At 51.8% G+C, this 27155-nt stretch overlaps 1 protein-coding gene and 2 long non-coding RNA genes across 17 annotated transcripts in view; 2 read left to right on the top strand and 1 right to left on the bottom strand.

Annotated features, from left to right (window-relative positions):
- The window catches only part of LOC116855603, a 37062-nt gene extending 30713 nt beyond the window's left edge, over positions 1-6349 (top strand). Inside the window, exons 3-4 of the long non-coding RNA XR_004380392.1 lie at positions 4817-4931; positions 6207-6349. This is a non-coding gene — a long non-coding RNA (uncharacterized LOC116855603). The remainder of the gene's footprint in view (positions 1-4816; positions 4932-6206) is intronic.
- Positions 1-27155, bottom strand: part of NCAM1 (neural cell adhesion molecule 1) — a 294100-nt gene that overhangs the window by 1367 nt on the left and 265578 nt on the right. For 4 of the 15 annotated variants that reach the window (XM_032838453.1, XM_032838454.1, XM_032838456.1 and 1 more), the window contains 4 exons: positions 18257-18381; positions 14028-14205; positions 4071-4278; positions 3030-3146 (listed from right to left, as the gene is read on the bottom strand). In XM_032838453.1, the coding sequence (XP_032694344.1) occupies positions 3030-3146; positions 4071-4278; positions 14028-14205; positions 18257-18381 (628 nt within the window). Of the gene's footprint in view, positions 1-1216; positions 2012-3029; positions 3147-4070; positions 4279-11478; positions 11589-14027; positions 14209-18256; positions 18382-26135; positions 26139-27155 lie in introns of those variants that run through there. The other 11 variants (XM_032838448.1, XM_032838449.1, XM_032838452.1 and 8 more) reach the window with 8 other exon arrangements.
- LOC116855604 lies at positions 11069-12521 on the top strand. The gene is made up of 3 exons (XR_004380393.1): positions 11069-11147; positions 12295-12383; positions 12492-12521. It is a non-coding gene; the product is annotated as an uncharacterized LOC116855604 (long non-coding RNA).

Genomic DNA, 27155 nt, shown 5'->3' with positions numbered 1-27155 from the left:
CTGTGCTCTGTGGTTAGGGTGGGAAACGCTCTTTGCCACCGAGGTGGTGTCGCATGGCACGGGAGGCTAGGGTGGGCTGGCACACTACATGGGGACAGGGTCGGGGGGAGCCAGGGGGCTGCTGAGTGGGAAGGACTAGTGGATTCCTACTTCTTCAGATTCAGGGCTCACAGGGAGGGTCCCATTTTGGCTCTTGGAGGCAGCACGACAGCTCGTCTGGGGGGCAGGGGCCTCTGTCAAAACCTAGGTCTGACTCTGCCTTATTCAGTCCCAGGAGTCAAAGTCTGGTCTAAGGGCGCACGGGGGCACGTGCAGCGCCAGACCCCGGCTCCAGCTGCATCTCGGCATCATGGTTAAGACATTTGTAATCTTGGGGCGCCTGGGTGGCTCAGTGGGTTAAAGCCTCTGCCTTCAGCTCAGGTCATGATCCCAGGGTCCTGGGATTGAGCCCCGCATCAGGATCTCTGCTTAGCAGGGAGCCTGCTTCCTCCTCTGTCTCTCTCTCTCTGCCTGCCTCTCTGCCTACTTGTGATCTCTGTCATATAAATAAATAAAATCTTAAAAAAAAAAAAAAAAGACATCTGTAATCTTAAGGACCTTCGCTTGAACTTGGAGACCCAACAGGCATTCGGAGCCTGTGAGCTCCGTGTCTTCCCAGACATTGCAGGTCAGGAGAAGCCCAAGTAGCCGGTGGTCCTGGGGGCGTTGTGGGCATCCGGGCTGGAGTGGGACAGGGCCTTCTGGACCATTCCCTCTCCCCACAGGGGCCTTGGGGCCTGCCCCTTTCCTTCCTGCCGACAGTGCTGTTCCAGTGCCAATGCCAACCCAGCCTAACCCTGGCTAATAGACTGACTGTCTGGGGCCCCAGGGTGGCTGGTAAGGGCACCTTGGCCTCCTTAGCTCGCCTGCCAAGCTATGCTCATCAGTGGCCCGATGGCAACCCCCCCTCCCAGCCCCAGGGAAAACTGAAGCCTCTGCCAGCAGGATAAGGCTGAGACGTAATTAACGTGGCCCAGTTAGTGAGCAGGCGGCTGCTCGCTGGGCCCTGCTGCCTGCCCCGCTCTCTCTGCCTCATCCCAGCCCCTTGCTTGACAGTCGCCTCAGAGAAGCCCAGCGTCAGGCTGAGGACACCCTCTCACAAGCAGGACACAGCACAGCACAAACGCACACCACCACCGGACACAACCCGACCACAGCAGACAGACAGAGGCCGTACTCGGGCTTTGCTGGTGCAGGCGGAACAGAGCTGTCGGCAGTGGAAGGAGCAAGCTCGGGGGCTTGTCCACTGGCCCCAGCGGCGGGAGCAGGAGAGCTCAGGGCTGCAAAAACATCCTCTGCAAGGTCAATATCTGGGGTCTTGAAGTTCCCTTCGTCCATTTTAAAGTCCTCGCCCTGGGCAGGGTTTGTGGCGCTGACGGAGGCAGCCTCGCTCTTCGGGCGAGCGGGGCCCGTGGCTGCCTCAGTTGGGCTCTCCGCAGCGCCGGGCTGGGTGGGCTCGGGGTCCGGGCCTTTGGAGCTGGGAGCCTCCTGCTTGGCCTGGGGGCCTTCCGTGGCAGGGGCGGCCACTGCTGCTAGGGGACTGGCTGCCCCGGCCGTGGCGGGGCCTGGCACAGGGGCCCTGGAAGCCTCCCCCACGCCGGCAGGGGCACTGGGGCTGAGCACTGCCCCCTGGCTAGCCAGGACACTAGAAGACAAATTGTTGGCAGCGGGGGCTGAGATCGGAGTGTCGCTCAGGTCAACGAGGGGGGCGACCTTGGGGGCGGAAGCGGGGGGTGGGGAGGAGGTGGCGACGCCGGGCCCCTTGGAAGGGGTGGCCTGGCCGGCGGGCACAGAGTTTGAGTCAGGTGTGGCCGTGGCCGGGGGGGCAATACTGGAGGTCAGGGTGGTGGTCTCACTGGTGGGGCTGTTCTGAGCAGTGGCAAAGGTTTCGGTGATAGTGTCAGAGTTAGCGGTGACGGTGGTGACAGAAGGCAGCATGTCCTCGACAGTGGCTGTGGTGTCGGCAGGCAGCCTGTGGGAGGACAGGAAGTAGAAGAGAATAGACGATGAAGCTCAGACGAGACAGAGAAGCAGGGGGAGGGCTGCAGCCAAGAAGCGGGGCGCGGGCAGCCATGCGGGGACGCACAGGCACAGACACAGGCCCACAGAGAAACGAGGACGGCGAGAGGAAGCACACGCCCAGGCGGGCAAAAGCGGAGACAGGAAACACAGAGCACGTGGAGATCTAAAGGGACCTGCCGGCCCTTCCTCCCTGCCGACGCCCCTCCAGCTCTCTGCGCTAGGCTGCCTTGTCCCACAGCCCTGTCAGGGCCTTTCCGAGCCCTGCCTGCAGCCCAACTCAGGAGGGACAGGCTTCCGTCTGGTGTCCATCGCTGCCGGTGTCCCCGGCCCCCCGAGGAACTGGGCCCCGGCAGTGATGGGCAAAGTCGGGAAGATGGCAATGAGTGCTCCGAACAGCCCCAAGGGGCCACGGGCTCCCCAGCCAGAGATTTTGTGCCGCCATTTAACTCCACTCCCTTCAAACCCATAGCCTCAGGACAGCCAGCAGTCCTCACAGGCTCGGCTGGGCATGGTTCCTGACGGAGGGCTCCCCAGGCCTCTGGGAACAGGAGGGCCGGGGAGCTTCATGGGTCCCCACCTGTTCTCACCCTTCTCAGAGGACACAGAAACCTCTAGAGTTCTTGAAAATCCTAAACAGAATCTGCTAAGCCTCTCAAAGCTCAGCCCCTCTCAATGAAGTTTTGCCCCCTTTGGCCATTTCTGGGATGTGTGTGTGATTCAGGGAGAGGGTCTAGAGGTCCCACTCATCCCAGGAGCCCGCAGAGCACCTGTAGTCCCTTAACAGAACCCAGAATGCCTTCTCTTTAGGGAGAGAGGGGGGTCAGGCATTTCTGGCCAAGGGCTCCAGGATCTGGCCTGCTTGTTTGACTGGGAGTGGTGGGTGGGTGGGAGGTGTGGGAGGTGTGGGTAGGGTGATGGGTGGGTGTAGGGCTCTGCTGACGAGGTCCGGCCCCTCCCCGCCCACGTACTCGGGCTCTGTCAGCGGTGTGGTCTCGTTGGGCTCCGTGTGTTTCCCTCCGTCATGGTTTGGGGTCCGCTCCTCCTCGGTCCGCACCTCCACGATGGGCTCCTTGGACTCATCTTTCCTGTGGAGAGAGGGGCTGTTTCAATTCTGGGACACTGGGGCAGGGAGGGGGACTCCTGGAGAAGACAGCTACAGCTCACGGCACCTGGGCCTGGCCCAAAGTTTGGGGGGAGGGCAGGGACATCTCAAGCCAGGTCCAAGTGCCCGAGCCTCAGCTCCCACTTGTGTGAGCTGTGTGACCTTGAGCACCTGTCTTGCTCACACTTGCTTCTGTCTCATCTGTAAAATGGGGTAAATAAGTCTCTCCCTTGCCTAGCTGTCTCACGTTAACTGAGATCATGAATGTGAAGGGCTTAGCACGGTGCCTGGCACAGAGAAGTACTCGGATAGTCTGTCTCTACGTACAGAGCCTGACACACGGTGGTGCTCATACTCACCACCGCCCCCCCCCCCCCCCCCCCCCCCCCCCCCCCCCCCCCCCCCCCGGCTCTGGCCCTTCTCGCCGTGAGTCTGTGAAGGCTCCTGATAATTAGCTCAAGATCTCTCTCTCTCGAGATGCTGGAAGGGACAGCATCTGGAGCCTCAGCTTCGAAAGGAAAGGACGTCTTATCTGTTCGGTGCTTGGGTGTAACCTGGGGTCGGGGAATATCGCCTGGCCCGACAGTAGCTGCTCAGTAAGTGTTTGTGGGGAGATGTGTGAATGAACGACAGCAAGGCAAGTAGGTCTCTGAAGTGCTATGGAAATTCCCCTCCGGGTTCAGCTCTGAAAATTCCCCTCATTTTCATCCACGCAGGACTTTTCAGACTTCTCTGAAATTCTAATGTGTTGGCTGTGAGGCTGGGCCCAAGGGTTTGCTTTGCAAACAGGTACCCGCAAAGGCTGTGTCTGAGAAACAGTTCTCCAGTGATATGGCTCCATGGCTGGGCCCCCCCACCACCCAGGGCAGAGCCCAGACCCCAGCAGCGGCAAGTGGGCTGCACTCACGAGAAGGCGGCTTTGCCCTCCTCCATGTCCTTGCCCTTGGCTCCGGGCCCCGCCTTTCCACACAGGTTGACAGCGATGCACATGAGCAGGCCGCACTTGTTCAGGAAGTAGCAGGTGACGTCCACCGCCACCAGGAGCAGGACGAAGATGACAATGAGGATGCCCACGATGGCCCCAGTGCTCAGGCCTGATGTGGGGCTGCCGTTGGCTTGAGTGGGAGGGAGGGAGGGAGAGAGATGGTCGGTGGTTAACACACCAGGCTGACCCTGCACCCTGCAGAGCAACAGCCCGTGGGGGTCGGGGAGAGCCTATGGGGCAAAGTCAGGGCACTTGTGTCAAGAGGGGCACCGTCCCTGGGGCCCTTCTGTACCCCAGTGTTGAGACAACAGAGTCTCTTCATATCTTCGAGAGGGTGGGATGCCAGCCTTATGTCGGAGACCAGGGGACTGATGCATGAGGCACCCACAGGTCAGGATGGCAGTGGGGACTGGGAGCTGTGTCTCCATCCTTGTGCTCAGTCTCTGAGCCTCCCCCCAACCCATCCTTAGCTGATCTCCCCGTGAGCCTGGGCAGCAGGCAGGCGGACGGTGGTCATCGGTTTCAGGCTGGACCGTGGCTCCTGGGAGTCGTCAGGGGCAGGGTCCCAGCTGGAGCAGTGGGGGGTTCCCAGGGCTTCCTTAGGGCTTGTGCTGACATCAGGTGCAATGATATGCCCGAAATGCTATCCTGCTTCCTCTCCCCTTTAGGACCAGCTCCAGAGGATTCCAGCACTGGACAACAGACATGGTTTATCCTTCATTGCACCCAGGGAGCCAAATGAAGCCCATTTACTCTGGAGACGTGGAGTTCTGCCCAGCCCCGGTAAGCAAGGTGAAAGGTTTGGGTGTACTCACCTTCTGGGAGCCCAGGCACACTTGAACCAGGCTTCAGGAAACCCAGCAGACTCACCCAGAGATGCACGTCCACACGGACAGGCACACTCACACTCAGGGCAAGTACGCTTTGTGCCCACTACAGACAGACCTGCATTCTCACACCCGAGCAGCACCCAGCACTCCCGTGCTGGCTGGGCTCACTCTGCATTGACTCGGCCTGTGTCCTTCTGCCCCTATGGTCCATCTATAAAGCCCCAGGGCCCCAGGGGACTGATGGTCTCACAGAAGGGCCCCTGGCTCAGCTCCCCACACCCCGTCTGATGGCTGTGAGTTGCCTGAGGCGGCCCTCTGACTGGTGAGTCCCCCATTGTCTGGGAGACACATGCTCAAGCTCCGGGAAGCTGGAGCCCAGCAGGGCTCTGCCCATAAGCCAGTGTGGAGACCATGGAGACTCCTGTGCAGACATGAGCACATCTGCTTCCTTCTGGAAGGACCGAGTTACGGAACTGGCAGCCCCCTGGCGTACCCCACCCCCGACGTGGTCTGAGGCTTCCTGTGCCGCCAGGATCCCCTGGGATCACCCAGGTCTGCCCACTAGAGGTAGGAACTGTGGCCAACACCATTGGGTCTCACTGTGCCTTTGCTGCACACCAGGCCAGGCCCACTGGCCTGCCAGCCACATATCACACCAGATAATCGAGGGACGTGTAGTCCAAGGTGACAGGTGCAACAACGGGCCACGTTCTTCTTTTTCTGTGCAATCTGTGTTCCTGGGGGCACTCCTCGGTCTGCCCTGGGGTCCCTGCTCAGGCCGCATGGGGCTTCTTCAGCAGTGGTCCTACACCACTGGTCTTTGCCTCAAAGTTTAATTCAGGGTATGAACCACCAGCCCAGCAAGGCAGAGATGACTGCTCACTCACAGCTTAATTCTTACTGCCCATGGCACAGATGGGCCTTAGATGAAGAAGATTCTCAAATTCTTGAATATTTGTGGCTTCTTTGGGACCCTGGCCTTGCTTCCCAGCCTTTCCTCCTTGGGCTAGCTGGCTGGTCTCATCCAACCCATATTTAAAACCCCAGCCTATCTCCAGGAAGGCATCAAGATGGGCCAAGGGCTCTGTGCTCAGAGGACCCAGCTCTGGCCATGCTGTCCCCAGACTTCGGCAGCAGGAAATGGCTGGCCAGCCCCTGAGGTCCGCTAGAGTGGGTCTTCTCCCTAGCAGCTCAGAAAAGCTAAGTAAAGCATTTTGTTCTCTCGCAGGTCCTCACACATTCCACCCTAATGAGCAAAGAGAAGCAGGCAAGCCTTCCTGATCTTTGGAGTCCCAAAGCCGCTTCCCTAAACTGGGAGGGAATATCAGCCTTGGGCTTTCTCTCTAGCCCATGACACTGGGCCAGAAGTCACTGCTGCCTCCTGGCATCAGTGCCCCGTAGGTGCTGAGAGCTTGTTCCCGAAGGAGGAGGCTGAAGTATTTGTGTGAGGTGAGTGTTTGTGTTTTCAGACTCCGTGGTACGAACTGTACGTTCGGAGGTGTATGCGTAAGTATGGTCTGAGGGGACGCATCCTAGCTGCAAAGAGGATGACAGACCACTGCCCGGCGGCTCCGTGTTTGTGAGAGGCAGCGGTTGTCCAGCTGAAGCTCTGGGCTCGTCAGACCCAGAGGGAGGACTTCCTTGGCTCTGAAGGCCAGCATCACGTGCATGCACAGGGGAAGGGCAGGGGGTACAAGGACCCCCGTGACAAGACAGAACGAAGGGAAGTGGTCTTCCTTCTTCTGGAGGTAAGATTCAGACTCCTCCTCTTGGCCTAAAGGCCCTACATGCTTAGAGACTCTCCCACTCTCCTGACTGTTGTCACTCTTGGCACCAGCCCTCTACCCTTTTCCCTGTGCTCCGGTCGGAGCCTTCACACTACCTGCTGAACACACCCAGCCCATTCCTGCCTTCGGACTTTGCTGACCCCCTGCCTGCCATACTCCAGCCCCATAACCTCCTGGGAGGCTCTTTGCCATCCTACAGGCCTCGGCTCAAATGTCACCTTGTCAGAGAGCCCTCTCCCTCCATCCCCTGATCTCTTATCTAGTGACTGACCTCTGCCCACTATCTGCCACACTACCCGTTTCCTCTTTTTGCCCCTGTCTGCCATTTTCTGTTCATTTACATGCTTTTCATTTGGCTATGCCTTCTGGAAGGTTCTACTGTCTTATGTCTCCTCAGCATCTAGGACAACCTGACTGACAGGAGATGTTCAAAGAATATTTGTCAAAAAAAAGAGTGGCTGTTGAGCCTGGAGATGAGAGTGCCACCTCCAGAGACTTACAGGTGGGCTGTGAAATGGAAGAAGTCTCGTTCACTATTACTCCTGGATGACAGCTCTAGGATCCGGGGTAGATTTCAGCTCCCCTCAAGAAAGGACTAAGAGAGTGTGAGCTGCTTGGGCAGTTAGGCCCACTGTGGCTGGAGGCACCGAGCAGAGGCTGGACGACCGCCCTGGGCAGGGATACTGTAATGTTCTGGAAGAGGTCCCTGTGCGGGGTAGGGCTTGGTGTGATGGCGTCCCCATGTCCTCTTCAACCACAATAGCCCGGGTCCCATATCGCCGTCCAGCAGCACCCCAAGCACTGTCCAGATCCCCTTCACTGTGTACTGAGAAGGACTTCTCCTTGGGAGACTAGCACACTCAGGAGGGCCTGTTTTTATTCACAGATTCTTGTGATTTTATTTTTATATGGGAAATATACTTTTTAGCATAATGTCTGTCTGCCTGCAACAGGATTCCTGGGGTACTGAAATTTAGACTCGGGGGCTCCCCAGTTCTACCCAGTCAGAATCTCCGGGTGGGGCTCGGGAATCAGGATGTGGAGGAGCCGCCCCGGGTGACCCTCGCACAAGTAGAGTTTGAGGGTTGCTGTTTCCGGGTCCTCTCACGCCTGCCCTACAATGAGCAACAGCTGTTCCCATGACTCACCGCCCGAGGAGGAGCTGTGGAGTCTCGCTGTGTGCCCTTGACCTAGCATACTGGATGGACGGAGAGAAAGCAAAGACGGCCCCGATGGAAAAAGGACCACCCAGTTCACTAAGAGTCTTGACTTCCAGATGGAATAAGGCGCTCCTCAAGCTAGAGAAAGTGTGCGTAGCTTTTGCAAAAAAAGAAAAAAAAAAAAGCTGAAAATAAGGGAAATACCAGGAAACGGATAAACGTGTATTGAAGACAAGCCAACACCCACTGGCTCTCGGAGGATGATACAAGACTGTAGGCCAGGAGAGCTGGAAGAATGGAGGGTATCCCCGTACCTCAGGTAAGAGTTTATAGAAGGGAAATGTAAAACCCTTCCAGGGGGTCTATGTTTGCCTGACCGTGCTACTGGCCGGCCTTGCCTGGCTCACCCACACACCCACATGCAACGAGAGTTTCTTGGGAGCAGCTCCTCCATAACCTCCAGGGTCAGAGTCACCCCAGTGGTGGTGGACGTGGAGCGGGGGGAGGCTGTCTCTCCTCTGTGGTTCCTGGCCTGGGAGAGGCTGACCCTAAACAGGGAGCTCACTGCTCCACGACAGAGACCTACATCGTACGTCTTTCTTAAATCCTCAGAATGGGAATCCGGGTCTCACATTTACAGACACCAGATGGGCCCGAGTCACTGTCAGGAGCTCTCCGTGCAGCAGAGGGGTCCCTCCCACTGCGCTGGGGCTCCGGTTCACTTGTAACCCCATACACGTCTGCTTGCTCCTTCCCAGAACCTACTGTTAAACAGACGGCCAGTCTCAAGGGCTTCCGGGAAGTGTCCTTATACTGTGATTATAAACATAATAGGATTTGCCAATGAGAGCCTTCTCTCACATTCTATCACAAGGTCACTCTGTGCAGCCCCCACTATGGGCTTCTAATGGGAGCCGTGAAATCAGGAGCCCAAGCTACCGACTGGTGGCCTACTTGATCTGGTGGCCCACAGGGTGTCCCTGACCCCAGAGTGACCACCTCCTGGTTCTGCGAAGGGACTGCCCCCTCCCCCTGCTGCCAGGGACCAGGAATGCCCAAGGAGGCAGTGACTACCGAGGGCTCTCAGGGCAGCCGAGCAAAAGGCATAGCTCCTCATCAGAAAAGGAAGGCATTTCCTTTGCTAGAACTCCAGGCAGCAGGCTCCAAGTTCGGGGTCCAATTTGGGGTAATCAGAGCTATTCAGGTACACATGAGGTGAAAGGAAAGGGCTCTTGACGTTTTGTAGGACACACAACTATTCAATAAACTCAAAGCACGCTGGTGAGTTCACACGGACTGTTACTTCCTTTAATAACGCAAAGGTGTAAACTTCCATCAAGGCCTCGCTGATTATCTACACAACAGTGTTAGCATTCTTATTAGTAACAAACGTGATCCAAACCTGCCGTATAAATATTTCAGAAGTGAGCAAAGGAACCCCGCGGCGTGTGGCAGCGCTGGACAGGGCACAGCAGTGGGGGCAGCTGGGTGAGGTGGTAAGTGCTTCCCCCCCGAGTCCAACCCCGGGGACTCAAAGGGCTGCTACCTTGGGGACTGCTGGCGGGGCGAGGGGCTGCAGCCGCCACTGAGAACGGTGTCCAGTGGGAGTGGGTGTGCCCTAACGAGGTCTCTCAAAAGCCATCCCGTTACAGACCAGGGGCCTGCCTGCTTTGACCCCAAAGTAGCTTCGGCTGAGGTCCCGCCTCGTCCGGGGTGTGTGTGGGGTGGGACAGGGCTGTGTCAGGCTTCCCTATACTTTGGCTAGATCTCCAAAGAGTCCCTCCGGAAACATGACACTGGCCCTCCCCTGTGGGTGGGACCAGGATCAGGCTCGGGTAGATCCCCCACCGATGGGCCCTCCTGGGTGAACATGGGACTTCTGCCCCACGTGCTATCAAGAGCATGCCAGGAGCTGGGAGGACAGTGATGGGCTACTTGTGTGAGGACAGATCTCTCCTTCCCTCACCCTCCCCAGAGCTCTCGATAACTGACCTGGGATTCTTACGCCAGGCCCGGAGGCACCACGTGTCTCTCCTCGATGCTCCACCTTGTGCCTAAGAACCACGCCTGCTTCTCTTGTGCTGGTATGAAGGCAGGGCAGGGACCCCAGGGGCAGAGGTTTGAGGTGGGGCTGGGGAGGCAGACAGGGCTCGGGCAAGAGGTACTACCTGCCTGGGCTACCGGGAAAAGTGTGGCCTCCGGTGTCTATACATGAGCCTCTAAATGGTGAGTGCTGGGGGACATGAGCCCGTGCCAAGTGACACGGGCAGCACTGCCCTGCAGACGGGATCACTAGGATTCCCAAAGGGAAAGACTAGTCTTCAAACGTTAATTTAAAAACAAAAACAAAAACAACACAACAAACAGAACTAAAAAATAAACAAAAATTAAACTTCCATGGGATGTTTAGAGATGAGATATGTAGAATGATGTGACCACAATGGAGGGAGGGCGGTTTTATCCACTAGAAGGTCCATCCCCAAGCACGCACAGGTGTTCCTGAGCAGGAGCCTGCCGTCTCCGTGTGACTCTGCGAGCACACTGCCTCCTTCCGACAGCAGAGAGCACTAGCTGGTGGGCACCAGAATTTTTTAAAGGTCACTAAAGCCACTGACTACCACAGGGGGTTGGGGCATTTGGGAAGTAGGACAGGCTGGCCCAGTTGCAGTGTGTAGACGCTCTGGACTGGGCAGTCTGGGAGTGACCTGTCCCCCCCCCCCCCCCCACTCTGGTGAGTGTGTCGGGGTGGGGAGCGTGTGAGCCACGCCTGGCTTGCGGTAGATACTTCCAACTTGGGGACTGGAGCATAGGCGAGACTGTCAGACCACAACCCCCGAGACGCAAGGCTCTGTGCAGCTCGAATCACTCCGGCTGGGGGGACACCCGTCCTACACAGCTGATGGGCACTAAGTGCGTCATAGGCTGGCCCTGTGGGCAGCACCAGCATAGGCTGCTGGTTGTGATACCAGGGCCAGAGCGCCTCCCAGAAAATGCCTAACAAATCCCGTTTCTTCCACTGGATGGGCAATGTGGTGGCTCTGCCCATCATGTCAGCAAAATGCCTGGGCACGTCCCAGGAGTCTGGCTCTCTTACCACAGGCGCTTCAAGGCAAGCGAAGCCAGCTGCTTTTGGAGGGGAAGGAAGGAGCACATGGTCATCCCAACAATCTGATGCAAGCTTTAGGGGTACTTAGACATTTTCCTCTGCTACATCATTTTCAGGTAAGAACAAAAAAAATGCAACAGGTAGCAGATGCGCAGAAATGTCTCTGTAAACCTAGCATAATTTTTTTTTTTTTTAAAACCATGTAAAGAAAAGCACTCCCGCATGTTTTCGTACTCTGCCATTGTAAAGGGGCAAACATCCTCGTGAAGCAGCACAGAGGATCTGTGAATGGTAAACTGTCTGCACATCCAGCTTTTTCCAGTCCCCAAACTTTCCTCTTCCACACAGAGTGCTTGGTGGCATGGCCGTGGCGGTCCTGACAGGTTCTTCCAAAGGGGGCACTGATCATTCTCAGAGGAACTGGGCATTTAAGCAAACTTAATTTGCGCATGTGTGTGTACGTGTGTGTTCAAGTTCCTAACAGAGCAAAAGCAGAGTCACTGCGGAGAGAAGCAACGAGACAAAGGTGTAGGACGCAGAGCAGCCGCCCAAGGTCGCTGCAGGTCCAAGCCGTGGGTGCCCAGAGAGAATGTGGTTGTTTAAAAACAAATGTGGCAGTGGGGATGTCCCAGGGATGGACGTCCAAGGTGAGATGTGTGACGACAGACACAGGAAGGGGAGGGAGGAGAAGGAAAGAGAAGGTAGAGACAGAAACAGAGAAAAAAAAAAAAATAGATAAAAAGAAAAAAAAATTAGGTCAAATATAGAAAACGCAAGAATCAAAGGTTAATTCAACTTAGTAAATTAAACTGACAAAGGTTAGAGAAGAGCTCAGTATGGTATTACTCCCGTAAGGCCAGTTCCGAAGCTCAGCAAGGCCAGAAGCAGCACAGCGGGGCGAATTTGGGGGTTAGGGGTCAGCGAGCAAATGAAATTCAAGTGAGAGAACAGAGCCTCTGCAGTCAAATCCAGGAGTGTGATTAGGAGAGTGTTACCTTTGACTAAGGTCAGGCCTCTTAGGAACAGTCAACGAGCCTGTCCACAGCCTCCTAGCCTCTAGCTTTCTGCGTGTGGTAGGAGAGATGCGCCATAAGCATCTCAGTGAGAGGTCGGACTCGTCCTTCTCCTCCTCGGGTGCCACGCCCCGCCTCCACCCCACACTGTTCAAGACGAACTAGTCTGCACGCCTCACCTCCTGCCACCCTGCTGACCGCCGGTACCACCACAAATGCACAGCTTAAAATTCGCACGTTTTGTCCACAGGTACCAACACCATGGCCAGGAAAGTCCAAGCAAGCACAGAACTACCTCCTCCTTAGACAGCACACAGCAGAGCCACCGAGCCCTTGCAGGTGAGGTGAGCCGTCCCTCCAGCACTCTCTGGCTTCCTTGGGCACCTGGGAGCTTACCAAGAAGGACCCGGGGGGACAAGATCTTCTGCTTCTGTACCTGACTTACAGGGTCCCCAGCTGCTCCGGCCCCACAGGCTGATGCCAGGGGCAGCCCTCAGCACAACCCAGCAACCTGCCTATGTTGCCTAGGTCGGGCCACAGGTGCCGTCGGAAATCTCTCTCGCTGCGAAGGGCGGACTCCAACCTGTCACTCCCCCAACTCCTGAGCGTCCCATAGAGGCTGATCAGAGACGGACACACTCCAGACTATCGAGTTCAATGAAAAACGGACCAAAGAGCACAAAGAAAGAAGGGGCACAGGATGGTAGGGCCACCTCTGGACATGGGCTGAGCAGGAGTGAGAACACCTCTTGCAGCCATGCCCAGTGCCTTTACCGCTGCCTGTTGGCACTAAGGGGCCTGCCTGACAATGCGGAGGGTAGGACCGATCAACGTCTCGCCTGCCAGCTCCCTGGAGGCCCCCGCATGTCTGTCAGACACACACGTTCATGCACACTCAACCGTCGCAAACCACACTGGTCTTACTTTGCCATCTCCTTAACCCACTCGTGCACACGCAGACCCACGTTCTAGGCGGCCACAGCCTCTCTTTCTCCCGCTGGGAGGCGCTATTCTGACAACTGAGCAGAGCCCCCAGGCAAGCATCAGAGACAGGACAGGCATGAGGGGGCCACACTAAGGCAGCTGGGAGACTGGGACATCTTCCTACCATGCTTGAACACGCAGAGAGTTTACGGGGCTCCCTTCCAACAGGCTGCACTATATGGTCGGTGTCCCCCTCTCCTGCCTGTGGCTGATCTGGAGAAGCAGAGTGCTGTTGAAGACTGCCTTCCCCTCTGAAGTCCGGTCAATGCGGAGACTAACCATCAGCGGCAAGGGGGCTGGCCAGCAGGCAGGACTCTCACTTTGTTCCCACACTTGAGTTGGTCCTGGATCCCTAGAGACAGGTCTGTGTCTCCTAGGAGAACGACTCCCGTCATGGTCTCCAGCGGATGCCTTTCACAGATGGCGTTTGCCAACATCTTTCTCCACTTGCTCTGTTTCAAGCGATTCAATTTAATCTTTGTTGCAGTGGAGAGGCCCTCAGAAAATGGGATTTTTAACTAACTGGGCACCGTCTCTTCCTTCTCTTGGGGTCCCCACAGAGAAGAGAACTGGACCATGATAGTGCAATAAGCAAGCATCAAAAAGCGCTTAAAAACAATTAGGGGGTCCTTGTATGGAACGGCAGAGGGTAGACAAGGTCTCAAAAAAGGTCCTTACTCAACCAGCTGCCAGGGCTTGGCTGGAGCTGGGTGGTTCCCAGCTGAGGAGTCCCGCGGGCCGGCTTAGCCTCTGTCCTCCAGGGCTGAATGACATAGGACCGTTGCCCCAGGATGCTTGGCCAAGCCTTCCCGGGGGTCCAGTACATCTCAGCCCACTGCACAGATAGGTACAAAGCACAACGAAGCTTTGCACGGGCGACCGATCATGAGGATGGCTGGCAGCAAGCAAGTCGTCAGGGCTGTTCAGGCACGTTAGGAGGTGAAGCATTGTGCATTAATTCCAAGCAGGAAACTCACAGAAAAGCAGAGGCCGCCATACCTGGGATGGCCGTGGGCTGGGCCGAGGTCCTGAACACAAAGCGAGCCGCCTTGGACTTCCCCTGCTGGTTCTCAGCCACCACGTAGACCTCATACTCCGCATTCCATTCCAGCGACTTGAGCATGACGTGGTCACTGCCAGACGGGAGCCGGATCTCTGGTTTCCACTCGGAGGAGAGCTTCTGGGAGAAACCGGCAGGACGGACACAAGACACCAGGACAGTTTAGATGAAAATGCTGGTGAGACCCACTCACGGGAAGAGCTTCAGGGAGTCACTACTATCAGTACAAAATAATGCAAATAAAAACCGATGAGAGGACAGGGTGGTCGTTCTTTACCAGCCTGAAAACCCCTAAAGACGATGAAGGTCAGGAGGTCAACCTTCCATCTGTAAGCACAGCGGCTGATGGCGGGTGCCATAGGGCAACCCTCCCGTGTCTTGTCCCATTGCCATCCAGGGCACCCAGGGACTCAAGAACATTCTGGAAGGCGTGGCACATGGACACCCCAGAAGAGCCATGCAACAAATATGCTTCTTGTCCTGTTTCAGGATGTTGCTCCCACTCAGCTGTGTGACTCACCTTCCCACACGGGAACGTGGCATAGGTTCATTTTGTTAAAAATAAAAACTACCATTTGTTGAACACCTACTATGTGCCTGGCCCCATGATTTCTAGGCTTTCCACTATTTTCTCATTGTATCCCAGCCTGTGAAGGGTTTTGTTGGGCTGAACGTTTGCTTGGCCAGGGTCACCAGTGGCCCAATTCTAATTTAAAAAACTTAAAAGAAATTCAGTTTTCTACATCTTCTCTCTCAATGGCTCCGTTCCTTGGCAAACTCTATAAAAGAGGCAACCAGAATATAAAGCAAATATTATGTTACACAAAAATACTAGTAACATATAACAACAAGACTTAGCAAACACTGAGCGTTTGAAGTAGAAGAGAAGACAGGTAAGGCTGTGGAAATCTCACATAGCTCAGTGTCCTGTCCCCACCAATTTTTAAAGGCAGACCTGCCAGGCACAGCCACAGTGGCTTCTGGAAAACTGACATCTCTGGGGGCCTCATCTGGGAGGTGTCTCCAGCCCCGGCCAACCGCTTAGCAGATATTATTGTATTACGGGACGGGGGACAGGGGGTTCCATGTATTGGTCACATTTCAGGTGCTTTGCTTATATTATAACTGATGTTTACAATAATTTGATAAGCTCTTTCATTTCGTTACGTTACATTATGTTACGGATGGAGAAATGGAGGTTTTTGGAAGTCTGGGTGACCTATTGGGAAGTGGTAAAGCCGAAATTGGATCCCACGTCTGGCTGGGCCACATCGGCCTAACAGGGGCCAGAGACAGCCCACCTGACCACACTGTCCACTTCCCATGGGCGGTGCTGGGCCACCGCTCAAACCTGATCGTGTTCCACAGTGAGGAAACCACAGTGACCTCTCAGGCTGGCCTCAGGGATGTCCACAGAGGCTCCTCCTCTGATGTCCTCCTGCTGCCTGGCTTTGCAATCAACTGGGGAAGGGCTGAGTGGAATGACAGGTCTGCCTGCCAGCTGGGAAGTGGGCCTGGTGGCGCTCTGCTGTAGTGACTCTCCATTAAGCCTAACCAGGCAAGGGTCCCCCATCCCTTCAGTGGCAGCTGATCAAAAGAGAAGGAGTAAGTCAGCTTCCTTGAAAAATCCTTTCTTTCTGCTTCAGGAAAGCACACTGCTCTCTGGTTCATTATTTCCTAGGTAAGAAATCCTTACTAGGTAAGGTAAGTCCTTGCTAGGTAAGAAGTCCTAGCAAGAGGCTATTCCCAGTGCTCAGACACTGCCTCTAGACCTCTCAGCAACTGAGTGTGCTCGCAGTGGCCCAGGGTCATTCTAAAACCTAAGAAAGTGGGAGGGATTCTCATTTTTGGGGCCTGGAGGTGCAAAGTAGGATGACATCTTAGATGGTGAGCAAACCAGGAAGAAAGGGTTCAGGGCCAAGTTCACTGTGAGCAAGATTAGACCAGCTCAGGGAGGATCTGAGGGGCAGGTGAGAACAACTGTGGTGTGGGATGGTAAGGCAGCCTAAGGCAGGGGTGGAGAGCCCAGTGTCTTCAGACAGACCCGGATTCAGACTCTGCTCACCCAGCTGTGAGAGATCACATGGGTACGTTACTTCCTCAGTAAAGGGTAGATAATCCTAAGGCCAACTTCACAGGATTCTCATGGGGAGACAATGCACATGATCACAGTGCCCAGTCCATAATACACACTTTATCAAATGTACGGATTATGAGATACCAGTATATTATTTGCAAAAAGTACCAGGTAATTGCAAAGTCACTTTGTAGAAATGTTCAAGCAGCAGAGAAATCAATCGTGGTAGGAGTCTGTCACCACCTCGGTCAATTTAGAGGTTTCAAAATCAGAAGAATAAACATTGTTAAAATGTCCGTACTGCCTAGAGCCATCAATACTTTGAATGCCATCCCAATCAAAATTCTACCAGCATTTTGCAAAGAGCTGGAACAAACAATCCTAAAATTTGTGTGGAACCAGAAGAGACCCCAAATTGCTAAGGAAATGTTGAAAAAAAACAAAACAAAACTGGGGGCATCACATTGCCTGATTTCAAGCTTTACTACAAAACCGTGAACACCAAGACAGCATGGTACTGGCACAAAAACAGACACATAGAACAGTGAACAGAGTAGAGGGCCCAGATATGTATTCTCAACTCTATGGTCAACTAATCTTTGACAAAGCAGGAAAAAATATACAGGGGATAAAAGTCTCTTCAATAAATGGTGCTGGGAAAATTCGACAGCTATATGCAAAAGGAATGAAACTCGGCCATTCTCTTACACCATACACGTGGGTAAACTTGAAATGGATGAAAGACCTCAACGTGAGGCAGGAATCTATCAAAATCCTAGAGGAGAACATAGGCAGTAAACTCTTCAACATCGGCCACAGCAACTTATTTCAAGACACGTCTCCGAAGGCAAAGGAAACAAAAATGAAAATGAACTTTTGGGACTTCATCAAGATCAAAAGCTTCTGCACAGCAAAGGAAACAGCGAAACAAAGAGGCAACCCATGGAATGGGAGGAGATATTTGCAAATGACACTACAGGCAAAGGGCTGGTATCCAAGATCTGTAAAGAACTCCTCAAACTCAACACTCAAAAACAGATAATCACATCAAAAAATGGGCAGAAGACGTGAACAGACACTTCTCCAAAGAAGACATACAAATGGCTAAGAGACACATGAAAAAATGTTCATCATCATTAGCCATCAGGGAGATTCAAATCAAAACCACATTGAGATACCACCTTACAGCAGTTAGAATAGCCAAAATTAAAAAATTAACAAGACAAGTGTTGGAGGGGATGTGGAGAAAGGGGAACCCACTTACACTGTTGGTGCAGCCACTCTGTAAAACATTGTGGGGATTCCTTAAGAAATTAAAAATAGAGCTACCCTATGACCATGGAATTGCACTACTGAGTATTTACCCCAAGATACAGATGTAGTGAAAAGAAGGGCCACCTGTACCCCAATGTTCATAGCAGCAATGGCCACAATCGCCAAACTGGAAAGAACCAAGATGCCCTTCAATGGATTAATGGATAAAGAAGATATGGTCCATATATACAGTGGAGTATTATGCCTCCATGAGAAAGGATGAACACCCAACTTTTATATCAACCTGGATGGGACTGGAAGAGATTAGGCTGAGTGAAGTAAATCAAGCAGAGACAGTCAATTATCATGTGGTTTCACTTATTTGTGGAGCATAAGGAATAACACAGAGGTCACTGGATGAAGGAGAGAAGTGAGTTGGGGGAAGTCGGAGGGGGAGATGAAGCATGAGAGACTGTGGACTTTGAGAAACAAACTGAGGGTTTTGGAGGGGCGAGAGGTGGGAGATTGGGTGAGCCTGGTGGTGGGTATTAAGGAGGGCACGGATTGCACAGAGCACTGGATGTGATCCATAAACAATGAATCTTGGAACACTGAAAAAAATTAAAAAAAAAATAAAAAAAATGGTCCCAGTGTGGACATGGCCTGATGGCTGTAGGTCAAGCTTGGGATTTAAAACCCTGACCAGGGCTCTTGAGCCTTCTGCGAGACACAGAACGATTCTGCCCCGCCTGGGCTTTGCATGCTGTTGCCTCAACAAGGTGGATGTTAGGGTTGCAGACGGGGTGAAGATGGGGCAGGAGCCATGGAGCCACTCACCGCTCGGTACTTGACAAGGTAGTGCCTGATGGGGGAGCCACCATCATCCTGCTTGATCAGGTTCACCTTAATGGAGTTTCCGTCCTCTCCCATCTGCCCTTCGAGCTTAGGTGCGCTGGGTTCACCTGAAACAGCCAGTTAAGTCATGTGACATTTTCGCCCACAAAGGAAAATCGAATCCATCAGCATGGGGTGTAGTGATGGGGTGGGGCTGGGTTTTTTTTTTTTTTTCTTGCTTTCTCAGAAATTCAAATGGTTAAAAAGCAATAAATATAAAACTTCGGGTTCCAGTTTAATGCTTCAGACTCAGCCCCAAACTGGGAGCGCTTTTTGGGAATGTTCTGGGAGACCCTGCCTGATAGCACAGTCCTTTTACCATTTTAGAAACAGGATTTTTTTTTTTAAATGTCTCTTCCTAGTGCTTGCATTTCCTTTTTGCCTGCTCTTACAACTGCAGATTTAACTTTGATGAGCCTGATACATTTTGAAGAACGGCCTGAAATACAGGAAAATGTGTATAAGCGTTTAAGGAGAAAACTTAAACCCAGAAAATAATTCTTCAAAATAGCCAGTCTCTTCCCTGGATACATGATTCAACCTGGGGGTCCAGGGGACCCACATCTCTAGCAGGGGTGGAAACGCTGCATGCTTGTGACCTGCTTTCTATGAATTAAATTCTATTACTTAGACTCATTTAAAAACATGACAAGTTTCCAGTTGTGCTTAAATAAAGCCCAAGCTGCCAGGAGCAAGTCTGCTATAAGCATCCTGCATTCAGGGCTCAGCTGCCTGAGTGATAATCCTTGGCAACTTGTTTAAATGACAATCATTAAAGTCTTTTGTTTGTGAGAAGAGAAGAAACAAACGTCTTTAGGGTTCCTCAAGAGAAAAGAGTCGAGGTCTCTATTTGCAGTACACACTCGGCTTGTGAGTCCAAGGTAGAGAAGGAAGACGGGCTCGTACGAGACAAACTACGAGGGCTGGGATGGTTCTTCTGTAAGACACTGACTTACGTTAAGACAAGCTACATCATTAGTGGATACTAGAAGCAAGGAGGTGCGAGGAGGTCTGGTAGGAGTCCCAATGAAGATTTAATGCACTTGGGATCATGCATTTCCTATGAGGACATAACTCTATGTCTAGTTCATGGCCTCTGACAGAAACTGGGGAGAGTCTATCCAATAATCACCCTCGGGTAGGTTGTCTTGGCTTGTCTGTTGGAGGATAGGATCACAGACATGTGACCGAAAACCCAGAAGGGTCTGTCACTAAGCTTCGGACCTCATCATCCCAAAGTGTACCATTGGCCATTTGTGACAAGGCTGCCGGCAAAGCCATTCAGCCCGTCCTCCTCATTCAGCTACTTTGGGAACCTCACGATGGCTGCTCATCCCGCCCCTCCCTTTAAGACAAGAAGGAACCAGAGAGGTAGCACTAATGGACAGCCCTTGCTACTCGGCCTGGGCCTGTAGCACGCACACCACCCAGAGCTCATCAGAAATGCAGATTCCGTTTTAACAAGATCCCAGGGCGATCTGTGTGCACACTTAGGCCTGAGAAGCCATGGTGATGGGGACGCGTGGGAGTGCGTGATGGGAGGGTGCCTCATCTTAATGTCTGAGGGAGAAAGGATTTAGGAAAAATTGTGCTTGTGGCTTGTTTTCCTTCATTGGTGATGAAGGAAAAAGAAAACCAAGAATTAAAGATAAAAACAAAGTTTTAGGCAAAGACATGTCCTGTTTTTGTGCCACTCCCTAGCCACTGGCCTCAGCTCTTCAGTGGAGGACATTTAAGAATTTGGTTTAGATAATGTCAAGGGGGGCATACTTTCCAAATGCGTTTGGACTAGGTCTCAGAAGTGGCTTATATCGTTATGAATATCCAGGGTATGAAGACACTCAAACCCCGTGGAGGCTACGTCAGAACAGGGCAAGTCTGTGGAGAGTCCCCTATGCTGAACAAATGGAATCCATGAGGCCCGGTGGAACTTTCCAAGTCCTGCATGGAACAACCCTCAGTCCCAGGCACACGGGGACGGTTCGTGGCCCAAACAGGGATGGGCACGAATGACGACTTCCATATTAGGAGTTGCGACACTGACTCGATGGTGGTCTATCTGCCTTAAGAAGGAGGGAAGGAGGCGGCACCGTGGCCCTTCTGACACACTCACCGGGCAAGGACCCAGTCCTTCCCCCAAGGCCTTTGCTTTGGGGGGAGTATCTACTTAGAAGAGGTGCTCCCTTTCATGTTTGTGGGGGTCCCTGTAAAACTAATCGCTTAGGCCTCTGCCTCACTATCCGCAGATGCAGACTAGGGGCCCTCCAGGGGCCGCTCTCCCTCTGCCAGCGCTGTGACCTGAAGTCAGTCACTGCCTTAGGATAAACTATCCAAGAACCACCTGGCCATTTTCACAACACTGTGAAAGAGACTCAAAATAAGGATGTCCTGCCAATTTCAGGGCGATGTACCCCCAGATCACTAATTCCACATCTCTAAGGCACACAGTTGTCTTTTTTTTTTTTTTTTCAACAATTTAAAACGTTATCTTCCTAAAAGTCCTGTCTTTGAAAAGAGACCCCCAGCTTTCTTCAAAGACCTCTGAACAAAAAACCTGGCCAAGGAACTTCTGCGGAAACTAACAGCCCCAATGAAAGTAGTCAAGTCTTATCTTCAGATGTGTCTCAGAAAAAAAAGGAATCGGAATCACAGAGATATCACTAAAAACTCTACCGCGCGGTTAGAACACAGTTCTAACATTGACCAAAGCTGGAATGCTCTCTGTCACTATCACTTCATCGGAGTGATGACTACATCGTTCTGACACATACGTTTAACTTTCTCATAGAATTGAGAGCAGATCGTGTAACTTTTACGTGTATCGCTTCAAGTGCTTTAACTATGACTTACTCAACAAACGTTTACCGAGTATCTCCCTTCTAGGTACCAGGTAGACCCTTAGGCATTGGCTTCTCAAAGGTAAACAAGACAAGGTTTTGTTTGCCAAATGAACTGTCTTATCCATCTTCAAATGTTCACCATCTCTCAGTTCTTCTAAAGATTACAAATAGGCTAAAGAAACTGCTTCCTGAGCTCTCGGCAAGAAGGCGGCTCTAGCCACGCCTGAGGAGGGAGGGGCTGATGCTGGAGAAATGGGCCTTGGCATTCCGGAGGCTCACGGCTTTACTGAACACATTAGGAGAGGAAATTATTTAGGGGGTCCCAATGTGCGCTCTGTTCTGAAATGGCTGCTCTGATTGAAATCATTATGGGTAATTTCGGCAAAACCAATATTGTAATTATTTGTAAATGTTGGTTTGCAATTCAGTAGCAATCGGCAGGTTGCTCCAAGAAAACCCCTGGGGTTAATTACACCTTCGGAATTTAGCTTCAGCCATGAGTCAAATTCAACCCCCCCAAAATATTTTATGTAAAGACTAAAAAAAACCTAATAGCACCTCAAAAATAAACCTTGCCGATAACAAATATAAAATATTAGGCAGCCCTGGTATTTGCTGGAAGAATGTAAATCGTGTGTGCCAGAAAATAAGAAGATACCACAGAGACGGCATACAGTCAGAAATGTTACAGGCAGGTCCTATAAATTCCCCTTAGAGATCGTAATTGAAATGTCTATTTCTGGCCTTGCGGATTGTAGGTTGTCATTTTTGTGCAGTTGTGCCCTAAAATTGGAGTCGGCTTCATGCCCCTCCCCTGGTCAGCACAAGTCCTGAGGTCAGAAATCTTACTGCTGGGTATCTGAGTTCCGCAACACAAAGTATAGCAAAGCCCAGGGCATGTGGACAGCATTTGTGAATCTGAGAAGGAAAACAATACTCTACTTCTCACTGACAAATGCCTAAGTACCAAGAATTCTACTTATCTTCTGACTGAAGGGCTCAGGGAGGCCCGACCCACACTCTTTCCTCATCCACTTGGGTACGGCACAGAGTTTTGGGCATCTGAGTGCAAACCAGGGACGGATGTAGGGCTCCCATTGGACTCTCTCCCTTTTTCTATCAAACAGGACTGTCTGGCATCACAAATCCTGTTACTTTTGCGTATCCTAACCCCTGCTCCCTGTCCTGAATTACTTCTTGGAAGCGATCTGAAACCAATCTGAAGCATATGGATGCCTTTTTGTTACTTGTTTAGAAAAGTCCACAGTGTATGATTTGGCTATTCAAATAGGAAGCCCATTAGGTCTTTCCAACTCAGGAACGCTGGAAATTACAAGAGGTGAGATGTTTGGCTGGTCCTTGGCGGATGGGCAAATTACCTAAGGGAAGCAGGATGTGCAGTTACTAGACTAATTGTCCTTCCTGAGACCTAGCTCTCTGCCGAACACGTGAGTCCAATGTGCCTTGGAGCCTCCAAGTCCCTGTGATGCCCCCTCTGACGGGCCACCTGGCTACTCTAGGGGTACCGAGGGGGCTTTCTGACAGTCCTGGCGAGGGGCCAACAGTGGGATGGGTTTCCATTTGTCCTAAGCCCTGGGCCCCCAAAACAGTCCTTGGGAGTCAAGTGTTCCTTTTCTCCTGAGCTCTTTCCTCTTTGTTTTTAAGAATTTGCTTGTGCTAACACGACCTAACTCTTTGCTATCCTGGTTACAGGTTCCAGGAAACCCTGGGGGGCATGATGAGTGGGTACGGCTCTTACAGAAAGGACGTTTCATTCTGAGGCCACGGTCATGGGGGTATCTGGCCGACATGTCCCTTTCAAATTGGGTTCCTTGGGGATTATGAATGTGAGTGCGTGAGCCGGGGGGCGGGTGGGGAGACCAATGGCAGCCTGGGGCATGAGTGAAACAGCAACAAATGAACTTCGACAGACTGAACCACAGAGGCACCAAGTCCCTTCTCGTGGGTGTCATGAAAACACCAACAGATTAATTGATCAATTATCTTTGTTTCATCAACCTAAAAAGAAAATATGACCACGAAGGTGTGGCTTGTGGCTATGGGGCTGGTCCAGGCTGGGGAAGTTAGGACCAAAATAACCTCCAACGATTAGCTCAGCTCCTGCCTCCGAGGCCGCAAGGGGGGGTTGTGCACGACACTATTTTACGCACATTAGGCTACTCAGAGAGAAGCATGAGGCCCCTGGGAGGTTTCAGACCTCACACTGCTGTGCCCTAGGGAACTGGGCCCTTTCCAGAGCCCCCGGCCTCTGCACCTGGGATTTGGGCCAATACGCGTCACTGCCTCCCCCTGCAGACCCTTCACGCTAGCTCTCTACCACCAGTGCAGGGAATCCTTCGGAATAAAGGCAATTAGAGCAGAACCCCTGGTGACAAGTCTGGGCCGACCTGCCGGAGACCCGTGGCAGTCCAGACACACAGCTGTAAAAAAATAAAGGAGGGAGTGGAAGGGGTGGTTAGTGATGTTTTCAATCTAAGAAGGAAGAGTGGGTGTTACAGAGTTTAGTTCATCAGAATCAGCATGTCCTAGTAGGAGAGGCAGTGTCAGTAGCTAAAGAAAAGAACATCATTATGAATGGGTGGGGGCCGGGGAACCATGCTCAGACATGCAGCACACGGACAGGGGGTGCAGGGGGCTTCTCAGTGCACACATGCTGGGGGTGGGGAGGGGGAGGAGGCCCATTTCCACAGAGTCCTCATGGCTGATGGGAGCAACTGGAGGAAGGAGGCCGGCCCGTGACCAGGGGCCAGGACATTAAAAATAAACTTCGGCACGGGCGCACCGTAGCTCGGCACAGCAAGCCCACTCCTGGGAGACTCCCTGCTCACTACACCTTCCTCAGTGAGGCCCCTCTCACCTTAAAGCCTTACTCATGTCCAGAGAAAGGAGGCGATCGTGTTCTTAACTAAGCTTTATTTCTCTCCCCCATAAACTTTATTTGCTCTGCTCTTCCCATTCCCTTCAATTTTATTATTAAAAGCCATTTCCTGCTGCTTCCGGTTCATCTGTATAAGGAGTCCTCTGCTTGTCCCTTTGCAAATGGCCAGAGAAGTCTGTCCCACAAGGGAAATGTGCTTTGATCAGGGAGTAATCATGCTTCCAAATTCCCCTGGCACTTAAGTGATTTTTTTTTTTTTTTTTTTTTTTAGTACTGGCCACATTTTTACCGACACCCAAGGCCATTGCTAAGGTGAGTTTCTAGGGCAACTGCAGGAAACATCTTCAAACATTTCTTGCTTTGCTTAAAACCTCTGGAAGAGATCGCTCTTCAGAGGTGTGGGTCAGTTTCAGCTTCGTTCGTGTGGTGCTTTGGTTTGTCCTGAATGACAGCACTGCACAGAAATGACTACACTTGTTTTTAAGACAGAAACTAACGGGTTTCAACTCCACATCTGCTCCTGCTTCAGATCTCAGGGGAAGATCCAGTTTTTTCCCTAGTACATTAGCCTTGGAGCCGTCACCTCAAGTCTTAAAAGAACACGGTTCCCCTCAGGGGAGTAATGAAATCACAGCATTTTGGGTGAGACTTGGGAGTTTAGAAAATCATAGGCTCCCAGTATTGTCTGCCCTAAGACTCCCAGATTTGGTCGCCTTTTAAAGGCAGGTCAAAGTTCTTAGCACATCTGATACTCCCCTGTTTTGGGGACACCCTTACTTCATACAGTGTTAACACCAAACATCTTTTTGGAAATGACAGACGGCTCTGACCCAAGACCTCGTCCAGGACTCTGGTTGTAAATGGGACTCAAAAAGAGCACAGTGGCCACGCCCAGAAGGCTGACGTCCCCGGAGGTGGTCAGTGTGCAGGGCTCACACACGTGGGGGGCACGAAACGAAAGGACAGACCAGGAACAGAGAACATGCATGCGAGACAGCTGTGGATGGTTTTGTCCGTGTGGATGTCGCCCAGACAGTTCCTCAGAGACGTGAGGCCAAACGGGGACCCCCTCGCATGCACGGGCACACTGGGCAGTTATTCGTGTTAGTCTGGCTTTCGTGATCAACGCAGCCCGTGTGTGTCTCACATTGTGATCTGACGTACGAGTTTCAGTTAGAAGAGAACAGAATGCAGAGGACTCCCAGGGCAGGTTCTGAATAGGTGTTTGGTTTTACAGTGGGGAAGCTGTGAGCAGAGGCTTCCTTTTCTCTTTATGGTAAGCGAGAAATATTTTCACAAGGTTGTGACAGTCACAATATTAACTATTTTGTCACCGCTCTGTGCTTAATTAGGCTATAATTTTATTTCCTTTGCTATAAGGGTCAATCACGTGCTTCTCGATTACAGAGATCTCTAGTCATGGTAACTGCCAACTCCTGCTATGATTTCTTGTCCCCACTGCCCAGGGGGAGGGTCACTCTTAAACAGTGACACATCAACGATCCAAACTGCTTTAATTCCAAATTCTTAAAACTCTCGTTTCAGTTAAGTCCTCAATTTGCATGAATTTTATGAAGTGCTCTCATTGGTTTGGAGCAAACAGAACCACTGTAATGGATACATTTCTCTCTGTAGCCTTTCAGGGTTATAAACAGATACATTTCACATTTTCACGGACATGACTCATTTTAGAGCAACTGTGGTTTTCAGGGCTACCGGATAAAGTTAAACAACGATGTCGCAAAGGTAATTTGCAAAACTGCTTTCTGGGAAATAATTTTTACGAACTATTGGGTAAAAATTCAAGTTGGCCAACTGCGCCGGGGCAAACGTGGTTTTACTATAGATGGCAGTTTGCAGGGCCGAGTTTCTCGAAGTGAAATGTTAAACCAAAGGCTGTCCCAGTATCAAATCGTCATGTCAAGGCTGCAAAGAATGATGAATTCTAGAGGTGAACTGAGAACGAGAGCAAATCTCTCAAATGGCTTCACTCGGGAAATCTGAGACAGGAAGAAACGAGTGGCCCCTAGGTGCCAGGCTGTGGTCCCAGCTTTAGTTCCCTAATCAGAACAAAGAGTTTTACCTTCTGTTCACCAGCGTGGACGACATCATCAGCACCATGCAAGCCACATGACAAAGTCACATGATACGCACGCACATGATTGGTTGAAAGGAAAGTGGAGAAGGTCACATGGAAAATACAAAAAAATTAAAAACTGATGTAAACAATGGGCAGGGAGAAAAAATCAACAACAAAATCACAGACTAAATAAAAGGAGAAATCAAATTAAATTAGCAGCATATATAGGAAACATTGGGAGGACAAACTGCTCGGAAATAGAAGGATAATAAATCAATAAGGGCATTTGGTTAACGACACCAATAAGCATTAGATACAGTTGCAACATTGCATATTAATACATCAAGGAGGGTGTATACTTGTTTGGAAATAGGGAGGAGGTTCTGTCAGGACCTGGAGGTCAAAGTCAATCCAGGAGACTGCTGAAGGAAAAGAAAAAAAGCAAGTTATTATTCACAGTGTCCAGAAATGTCTCGGCATCCTTGGGAAACAAGGGAGATGAGAGAGAACATGGGTCATGCAGGAAAAGTCCCAAGACTGTGTGCCCTGAAGGAACAAAATATTGCATTATATGGAGAAAAGCCATTTCCTGTTTCCCGTGGTGCATGCGGAGAGGGGGATGGGCTGAATAAGATCTGGGGGATGCCGGCCAGAGAAAGCAGTCCTGGCGGTCCTTTCTCACTCCCCTGTTCATCTACCTACATTATCCCGGAGCCCCCAGTGAGATACCTACAAACTGAGCCACCTACAAAGGGGGAAGCCAGTGCAGAAGGGAAGAGGTTGCCTTCTGATGGCTGAGATGATGGCTCTGTGGACACCTGGCAATGCTACTGAACCCCTGGCCTCATAAGTTAACACTCTGACACTGAACAAGGGCCTGGACACTTGGACCATCTGGATACAGTTCTTTCTCCAGACTTGTGGATGCACCGATAATTTGACCTTGACAATGAAAAAAAAAAAAAAAAGGTTTTCTTGTTTGACTTGATCTACATTCCTTTTTGTCCTATATTGTATTTACGG

Source organism: Lontra canadensis, unplaced genomic scaffold (genome assembly GCF_010015895.1).
Source record: "Lontra canadensis isolate GAN:19392208 unplaced genomic scaffold, GSC_riverotter_1.0 scaffold104, whole genome shotgun sequence".
In the NCBI taxonomy this organism is placed as follows: Eukaryota; Metazoa; Chordata; class Mammalia; order Carnivora; family Mustelidae; genus Lontra; species Lontra canadensis.
The sequence above is the reverse complement of the archived record's forward strand: the minus strand, read 5'-3'. Positions and strand labels throughout refer to the sequence as shown.